Source organism: Cariama cristata, unplaced genomic scaffold (genome assembly GCF_000690535.1).
Source record: "Cariama cristata isolate BGI_N322 unplaced genomic scaffold, ASM69053v1 scaffold44638, whole genome shotgun sequence".
Classification (NCBI taxonomy): domain Eukaryota; kingdom Metazoa; phylum Chordata; class Aves; order Cariamiformes; family Cariamidae; genus Cariama; species Cariama cristata.
In genome coordinates, this window is record NW_009630358.1 from 1 (window position 1) to 9,430 (window position 9,430).

At 48.2% G+C, this 9,430-nt stretch overlaps 1 protein-coding gene across 1 annotated transcript; it reads left to right on the forward strand.

Moving 5' to 3' along the window:
* Nucleotides 1–2,016: 2,016 nt before the first annotated feature.
* On the forward strand, nucleotides 2,017–5,867 carry AADAC (arylacetamide deacetylase). Its single transcript, XM_009705469.1, has 5 exons — nucleotides 2,017–2,097; nucleotides 3,110–3,332; nucleotides 3,569–3,638; nucleotides 3,987–4,158; nucleotides 5,259–5,867. Exons 1-5 carry the CDS (start codon nucleotides 2,017–2,019, stop codon nucleotides 5,865–5,867), a joined length of 1,155 nt encoding a protein of 384 aa, XP_009703771.1.
* Nucleotides 5,868–9,430: the final 3,563 nt, after the last annotated feature.

Sequence of the window (9,430 nt, forward strand, 5' to 3'; positions counted from 1 at the left end):
CGCAGGCAGGGCGCGGACCCGGAGCCCAGGCTGGGGGAATGACCCCCACAAAATGCTGAGCGTGTGCGTGCCCGCACGCCCTGACGGACGACCCTGATGGCAACCTCGGGCGTTTCGCAACGCGCTTTCCTGTCTGACCGATCGATAACGCAGTGCTGGCAACTGTCATGGGAGTGTTTGTTGTACTAAAAAGTTCCAATCGGATTAATAAACTGAGGCTTGTTGTTAATTCGGTTATCTTCCAAACCAAGCGTTCAGATCAAAGTCATCTCAGTGCAATTACAGGATTGTTTATGCCTGTCCAAAGAATTGTCCAGTGACCTGAAATTTAGACAAGTGCTTTTTTTATCAGTGTCAGCTCTTTTTTTTTAGTGTTTAACTAGAATATGCACAAGGGCGGTGCGCACTAAACTGAAAATATACGTGCAAATTAGATTGAAATTTCTTCCAATTTTGCTTGACACGAATGAGAAATCCAAGTTCTTCGTTCACTTTCAGCAAGTCAGGTAGCAAATGGCTTTTGAGCAAATTTGAAGCTGTTGTCTTCATACCTTTCCTTCATCAAAAACCCAAACCAACTACCCCCACCCCCCCAAGCTATTCCTTGGTGTATCATTAGGAACTAGATCACATAATGCTCCCAAATCATGAAGCAGTCCGTGCTATTTTTCCCTTCTGGCTGCAAGGAGCTCCAGCAGCCCACTGCCACAGCTTTCCGCGGTTTGAGGAGGCTGCACCTGAGAGGGGTCCCTCGTGTTGCCGGCATTTCACGTGACAGGTCGTGTTCTACTCACGCTCAGTCTCTAATGTGGCTAAATTTTTGTTTAAATAGTTATTTACAGTGTCTTTCACAGTATAGAAAACAAAGGCTTTATTTTCCTTCCAGTCATTGTGGCGTTACTCTTTTACATCAATTTGCTGTCTATTACAGATTTTTTTTTAAAGTGTTTTCTAGAACACATTTCTAATACCTTAAAAGCAATGTGAGAAGTACGTTTCCTTAACCGCAACTTAATCCAATGGAAGAGGGGGGGAAAAAAGGGAAAACAAGCCCATGATATTTATGTACAAGCAAACACTGGTCATGTCTTTACTTGTCGCGATTGCCCCGTGGGCAGCGGCGAGGAAACGCAATGCCTCCTTTGGGGAGCTGCTGGGTTTGGAGGGAGCCCTTGGGATCTGCGTTTCTAGCACAGCCCATAGCAAATGCCTTTAGAAATGTTTTTGCTTGGGTTCACTCCTGCCTACCAAGGACTCAGTATAATGAAAGCTAACACAATTTTTTTAAAGTTTTATGTTCAAGGTTTAAAATAACCTGTGGGTGAAAGGGATTCTGAAATGCTTTCGTCTGCGTAAATTGTCATGATGCCAGAAAGCCAAAGCTGCCAAATATTAATCTTTGGTGCTTGCATTTTAGCTACAGGTTTACTTGCTAGGGTTTGATTTTTTTTTTTGTTTTCATTTTATCTAGCATCTTAGAATAACTGTAAACTAATTTAGAACCATAGAATTTCATAATAAACATTTAAAACATGAATTTCAAAGGAAGCTGCTTTAACGGCATTAAAAGTTGGCAATCCCTTGGTGCTGAACTCCCTGAAGCACATCACTTTTCTGTCAGGGAATTTCTGTGGATCCCTTTGGGAAAGTTTTTTTTTCCTTGCCCTTTGGGTAGCTCTGCCGGGCACCGACGATGCTCGAGGCACCGATGGCCTCCCCTGCTCTCTCCCCTCCGAGGGCTGCACGGGGCTGGGCCTCCAGTGCTGCTGTACAACTGGGGTACATCCAAGATTTCTGGGAAAAAGAACCTTTAAAAAAGTTAACCCTATGGGTGTTTTTTGAGAGCCCCGGACTGATGCCTGTAGCAGCAGACAGAGATCCCGGTTATTGCCATCCTTATTTCCCCTCCTGCGGGACGCTCCTCCCGGTCCCGTGGAGTCTCTCTCCAGGTCAGGGAGTCACCGGGATCGTCCTCGGCCAGAGTCGGGCTGGAGCCAGCGCTGGGCGACCGTGGCGATGCCGCACCAGAGCCGTACTTTGGTCGGTTCCTTCAACAGGGACCTGCCTTGTGGGCAGCGGGCCGGTGGAAATCGGAACGTTGGTGGCAGGGTTATTTTTAGCTTTTTGTTGTGAAATATCAAACCAATGTAAGGAAGGGCTTTGCACGGCTCAGGCGAAGCTGGATCCTCCTCAAGGATGATGGAGCAGGAAATCGCTTCTGAAGGCTTTGCGGCACAGGCAGGGTGGTGAAATTTTGTCTCGTCTGCTGACCACGTGCAATGGACAATGAACACACGACTCGACTCTTGTTCTGCTATTCAGTAGGAGCGCTTCTTCGTTATACAGAGAAACACAGAGGTGTGTAACTAATGGAATTGTTACTTGTAAACTGAAGAAATTAAACAGAGCTGGACTGCCGTAAAGTGGCAAAAATATACTTCTGCCTTTTTAACATCTCAAAGTAGAGAAAATATTTCTTTTTAATAATGTAAGGGTACTCATCTCTGATGGTCTTTGGCTACTGGGATGGAACTGATCATTAAAAATTATTGTGCAGCCTGAAGTCAAATTGCAATATCCTTGTATTCGTGCCACCAGTGTCCTTGGCATCCCAAAAGCACTGACTGCTTTTGCTTCTGGAGTTCATCACAAGCGCGGCTATTGCTTGGTTTTGTGGTGACTGTCTGGAAGGACAAGGAGGTCTGACTCGCTGAGCAGACCCTCATGCTGGGTATGGGGAGGCTTCAGCTGATTCTGCTTTCTTCCACATCCTCCGTTGTGTCCTTGTTATCCAGTTGTCGTCTCGGCAGCGGGAAGTGGCGGGGGCCCCCCGGGCGCCCTCCACGCGCCACAACCAAAAGTGGCGGTGCCCCCCGGGCTCCCTTCCAGCCGCCATCACAGAGCTCCCCAGGGAAGCGATGGGAGATAAGGGAGCTCTATGGCCTGGGCTGGGCGGCACGGGGACGTGCACTCTGCTGAGTCAGCAGCATTTGGCTCAGTGACTTCTGCAGCAGCTTTACAGACTTGTACAGAATATCGAATGGCTTTATGGAAATTTAATCTCTGAGTAAATGTTTAAGATACTGCTTTCCCTCATCTTGGGCTTTAGGCTGAAGTTGCTGATAAGCTGGGTCTGATGCACTATATGGAAGCTCTGATGGTGATCACAACTGCTGAGTACATTGCACCCATGTCCGATGAAAACGTCACTGTGATGGATACCGAGTTCAGCAACGTTGCCGTCCGTCTGTACCTGCCCAGAAAGGCGTCCGAGGGGCTGAGAAGGGCGGTGGTCTACTTCCATGGTGGAGGGTGGTGCTTAGGACAGGCTGGTAAGCTCTCCTCCGGTGGTACCAGGGGTCTGGAGGGAGGATCTTGACAACCCGCTGCCTTTTGTTTTATGGGAATTGCCACAGAAAGGGTCAGGGAGCTGGTATTTCACCTGTTAAAACCAGGCGGGGGTTTTGGGAAGTCACCTGAAAGCTTCTGTGAAGAGGAACGTGCTGTTGTCTATGTGTCTGTTCTCAGATGTACTGGAGTGTATTCCGAGTGACTCGTTTCATTTCAGGCATGAAATCCTATGATCATCTGACAAGGTGGACTTCAAACAAGTTAAATGCTGTCGTGGTATCAGTCAAGTAAGAGAGATTCTCCTTCTAGAGGGGATGAGGGTTTGGAAAAAATGAATCTGTTTCAATTGATCTAATTTTGCAATTTTTTTTTGATTGTCTGCTTCCCTGCTAGCTTTAAGTATTTGTAAACAAAGGCTGTTGAGGTCGCAGTGGTGAATTGTGGTTGGTGGTTAGTTTGGATACTGCTTTATGAAGTTGGGTGGGTAATAAACGTTTGATCCTCCAGGACAGACAGATAGTTCCCATTTCTCTAGGCACAGAAAATAACCCACATTCACCAAGGAGGGCAGATGTTAGCCAGCCTTTCTCTTTAGTAACAGCAGGAAGTAACACCCTTCTGCTTGCCTCTGACAGTTACAGGTTGGCACCGAAATACCGTTTTCCCGTTCAGTTTGAAGACGTGTATTCAGTAACGAAGTTCTTCCTCCAGAGCAGCGTCCTCTCCCAGTATGGGGTGGACCCAGGTCGGGTCTGTGTTGCAGGAGACAGTGCCGGCGGCAACCTAGCTGCAGCTGTGGCACAACAGGTAAAAACCAAAAAAGCTGGTTTGCTAGCTCAAAATTTTATTTTTTTTAAAAATTATTTCGTGAACACTTACAAAAGACTAACAAAAGCCTCTGCTCAAAGCAAGCGCACCTCCCAAACGTCTCTCGCGGTCCCTGTACTGAGTGAGCCCCGCCAGTCGGGGCGCGGAGCTTCTAGGCAAGCTGATTTACTTGAGCCCTTTAATGGCATCAAAGTAGCTCTGATGCTATGATGTCCTCCAAACCTTTACACCCTAAAAAAAAGGCTGGCTGCCCTACAATTAGGACATATATCACTCTATTCTTAAGCACATTTTGAGTGTTTTAGGTATGTTGTTTGAAAAGGGAATTTCACTAATTTGACTTATATAGATGTAAATAACAGCAAAAAAAAAGACTAAATGTTCCAGTGTCATTTAGTCACGCACAGTTCAGTGCCTTTTGCACTTCTCGCTCAGGTTTATTAAATACAGTCAGTGCGATGCTGTTGCTCTCTTGAAGTTATTTGGATTGTAATGAATCTCACTTGGAAAGGTTGTGAATTTGCCGTGGACAAAGGCAGGGGATGAGGCAGCAGGCGGAAATTTATTAGTGAAGGCGGGAAAAGGCTGACATACGAAATGTCGGTGTTTGAGTCATTACATTTTATTTTTCACATGCCTGAAATACACAGAATCATAGTTGTTTGAGTTCTAACACCTCAGGGTTAAAAACCCAAACAGATGGATAAGCTTTAAATTGTGTGAAATGATTAAAGGACCCTCAGAAACCAGCAATTTTTAAGCTATGAGAAATTTTTAAGCTTCGGAAAGCATCAATGCTTCAAAAAGAGTGTTTGCCAAATATTGTTATCCTTCAACGCAAGAAATGAAGTTATACTTGATGTTTGAGAATTTTTAATACAACATACTGTTTTAGGTGAACTGCCTATGAATTTAGAATTTCTTTAAATTAATCTATCCTGGTTTCATTGATAGTTTTATTTTGCTTGTATTGTAAAATGTGTGTGTTAATTCCTTACTTTTAAGATCTTCTGTCAGTGTGAGAGAATCAACATGTTTAAACTGACTTTTTTTGTAACTATTTCTATTTTCTTCTACAGCTGTTACAGGACTCTGAAGTTGAAACTAAACTCAAAGCCCAAGCTTTGATTTACCCTGCTCTTCAAACCCTTGACCTGAATTTGCCATCTTACCAAGAAAATGAAAACAAGCCCATTTTACCCAGGTCACTTATGGTCAAGTTCTGGAGTGAATATTTCACTTCTGATCCGTCTCTCAGGGAAGCGATGGCCTCCAACAGGCATGTCCCGGCTGAATCGAGCCACTTGTTTCAGTTTGTAAACTGGAGCCGTTTGCTGCCTGAAGAGCTGAAGAAAGACCATGTTTACACCAGTCCCGCCTACGGAAGCTCTGAGCTTGCACAGAAATACCCGGGGTTTCTGGATCCGAGGGCGGCCCCGCTGCTGGTGAGCGATGCCCAGCTACGTGGGCTGCCCCGTACCTACATCCTCACCTGCGAGCACGATGTCTTACGGGATGATGGAGTCATGTACGCCAGGCGCCTGCGGGCAGCGGGCGTTCCTGTCACGCATGATCATGCCAAGGACGCCTTTCATGGGATGATGATGTTTGTCTTGGGTCCAACCGACTTAGCTGTAGGGCACCGGCTGTTGAACAGATACATTGAGTGGTTAAATGAGAACCTATGAGCTGAAAATGTTGCTCTCGTATGCCTGGCTCGTGTTCACGGAGTGCGACTGAGGAGCGTAGGAGAACAGGAGCTATGTGAGTTTTTGGGCGTGATTGCCGTCTTCCTTGCGTTGCCCCGCAGTGTCTGGATTGCAGCGTTTCTCATCTTCTCTGGCAGGAAAATCAGTCTGATTCTAACCCAAGTGCTCTTTCAGTGCTGTCCTCTGAGGCCAGAACCCCACAAACCACCGGGGCTGCCCTGGGATTTCTCTCCTGGCCAAACCCGGAAGGGTTGGTGTGCCGACCCTGCCCGCGTGCTGCCGGGGCTCACGCGAGCCCCCGGCTGGCGCGGCGCCTGGGGCTCTCAAGTCTTGTGGCCGTTGCTGCTTGTTTCTTCCTGTTGCAATGTCTTCATACCGCAGGCTTGTGCAAACGGCGAGGTCGCTCTTTGCACACGGGAGGTGCTCGGTGGCCGCTTGCTCCCCGTCCCCTTCGACACGCTCCCTTGTCCCGCGGGACGTGCCGGCGAGGCCCCGCGGCCGCCGTCGGGTGATGGGGTGAGCAGAGGGGCAGGGACCGGGCTGCGCGAAGTAGAAGGCAGCTTGTGAAACCCTGCCCATCGCCCGCGGCTGCGGGCTCCGGGCTGCTGGCTCTGCAGCACAGCTCAAGGGAAGCACTTGAAAACCGAGTGGGATGGCTGTATCAGTGAAAATGTTTGGGGTCTTGGGGGTTCGGTTTGGTTTTTTTAATTGGGTTTTGCGGTTTGTTTTGTTTTTTAAAAAGCATCTGTCTTACGCAGTAATCACTTTCTTTAATCCCTGTACTAGAAGGAAATAGTGTAACAAGACAGCACTGGATATTCATCTGATAAAGGAAGACTGTGAAGGTCCTAGCCCTTACAATAGCACTGCCACATGTTTTAAGCTCTACTTATCAAATAAGTGATGTATTATATGTTCTAATTACCCTTAGAATTGTTTAGCAGTTTTTACATATAGATTTTTAAAAGTAAAATTAGCTTAGTAGCTTTATAGGCTTGAAAAAGAAACACAATTCAACTGTCAGTCTCCAACAAATATCCTCTATATAAATGTTTTGTGTATTAAATATAAACCTTAAAATATCCAAATGATGAATGCACACATTGGTTGGCTATCGGTTTCAAACTGATCACACCATACCACAAACAGGTACTTTTAGCATCCTGCTTTTTTCTTTTGCATAAAAGATACTTGAATCTTCAATAATTCTGGTTTTTTCTGAGTGTGTGTGCAGCCTGTTTAGATGGAATGTATATGAAATGATCGCTATGTTTTTCTTTTTCATCTTTATTATGTTGAATATAAAAATTAAACTCGTCTTTGATTCCAGTGAAATGTACTTTTTGTCACCTGAGTATCCCATTTATTGGAAAGGAGTAACAAGCTGGCTGGAGTACCCACGGTAGCTATTGCAAACGACCAGGACCAAACCCAGGGAGGTGGTGTTTTACTTCTGCCGTCGCTGCTGATATGAACGCTTAGTAATGCTTGACTGTGGCTGTTGAGGAGGGAACCAGAAGAGGCCGAGCAGGTGTCTGTTATCGACAAAGGGATGCGGAAGCTTGCGTCTGGGCTGGAGACCAGCGGGGAGCTGCGCCTGGCTGCGGGGAGGGCTGGGCAGGGCTCCTGCTCGCCCCGGGAGACGGGGTCAGAGAACCGGGTTTGGTGGTGTGGCGGGAGCGTTCCCACTCTCGGCTTCTGAATTGGCCTTTAGTCACTGTAAGTGATCCTTTCTCCGAGTCTTGCAGGCTGCCTTGTTCTTTCTTCCACAGAAACGGCAGAAAAAGACTTGCTTAAGAGAACGCTTAGGGAGGACAGTTATTTGTTTTGGGTCAGAGGGGGACGTGCACAAAGCTGGGATATGAAAGCAGGCATCCCTCGCATCCCTCCGCAGGTTACACTGCTGTCACTGATCCTGCAGGCGCTGGGACGTGGCTGATAAGGTGGCATTAGTCTGAAGTGCTGGGGAAGGCTCACCCAGGGCTCGGTTGGTGACAAGGACTGGCAGGACAAGCAGGAGGGTGCTTGCTCCCGGCAGATAGAAGAGCTGGGCACACACCGGCCGGGACAGCTCAATGGGAACCCACGCGGGATCCATCCTGTCCCACACAGGGGAGGCTTTGCCCCCTGTCAGGGGGTGCGGGAGGCCCCAGGCGGCACCCGGGCTCGGTGCAGAAAGCTGTGCCAGCCCAGCGGGAGCTGACCAGGGACACCCTCCTTGTCGCCGCTGCCACCGACGCGGGGTCTCCTCTGTCGCGGCTCAGGCATCGGCACAGGGAGAAAAGCAGCCGGGGGTCTGTCGGGAGGGCACTGCGACCTCAGGGCTGTTGGTCCTCCCTGCGCTTCCCCACGTGGGCATAGCCGGGGGAGCGCATGGGGAGGGTTTTGGGTGTGGGTCCTGGCATTGCCTCCGTTTCTCCAGACAAGTACTCATGGAAGGCATTGGGAAGGGCTTGGCGGGGAGGCAGGCTTGCTGGTGGGATGGTTTTCCACCGAGAGGGGAGCCTGGGGAGGCGGTGAAGGAGGAGGTGAAGCCATGCCTTAAGGGTAAATGCTTAAATTAGTGGAGAATCTGACTGAGCAGGCATCGAGTCCTTAACTTTTTGCTGAAGTACTATACCGGTTTAAGAAAAAAACCACAAACATAGCCCCAAAAAATGTAACTTGGCAAACAGTTTTGGTTTCCTAGTACTTTTGGAACTGTTGATTAAGTTGTTCATTGTTGGCAAATTCAGTTTAAGGCCCAATCCCATTGGTGCTGCTCAGCACACTCATTATTTTCATTAACTGCTTCATAGAAGCAGTATCAAAGGCTCCCTTTAAAGGATAACTCGTAACACTGACTTATTTTGTTTGGGTTTTTCATGCTGGGTTAGCCAGGAGGCCCAGGCTGAGCCCTTCCCAGCAGAGGAGAGCCCATCCTAAATGTGCCTTATCAGCGAGGAGAACCCGGGGCTGCCTGGCATTGCTGACGGGACACCAGCCACGCTGCGCGGGATGCCCGGCTGCTCCGGCAACAACAGCTGCTGCCGCAGGGAGACCCTTTAATTCAGGTATTCCTTATTGGCAAGCCTACTAGAAGACAGTGTGATTACAGACACCAGCTCACATCACCGAGAGCGCTTTGCTAAGTCTCTGGCCTCAAAATAATCCAGGTTTAGAAAACTGTGCTCAGAAAATAAAATGAATCTATGCGATATTCATAGAGATGTTAAGCTGGGGCAAAGTCTAAAAACACTGAAATGACTGTAACAATTATAAGAAATTTTTGAAATGTCTTTTTCTTTCAAATATTTGTGGCTTGCTGTACATTTTTTTTTCTCAAGGGCACATTTGGAGCTAGGCAAGGGCACATTTGGAGCTAGGCAAGGGTTGTGACCTGCTCTCCTTCCCTGCCTCTGCTGCAGCTTCGGTGTCCCCAGCACCGCTGAACCCCCTCGTGCCGGAGCACGGTGGCCCAGGGCAGAACCCTGCAGGGACCCCCCCGCCCGGCCCTTGCCCCCTTGGTGGTGTGCGAGATGGAGAGGCCTTCCCGTCCCCGT

Coding starts and splice junctions, on each gene's coding strand:
- AADAC (XM_009705469.1), top strand. CDS start 2,017: ATGCCGCACCAGAGCCGTACTTTGGTCGGTTCCTTCAACAGGGACCTG. Junction 3,639..3,986: donor GCTGTCGTGGTATCAGTCAA/GTAAGAGAGATT, acceptor TGCCTCTGACAG/TTACAGGTTGGCACCGAAAT. Junction 4,159..5,258: donor CTGCAGCTGTGGCACAACAG/GTAAAAACCAAA, acceptor TTTCTTCTACAG/CTGTTACAGGACTCTGAAGT.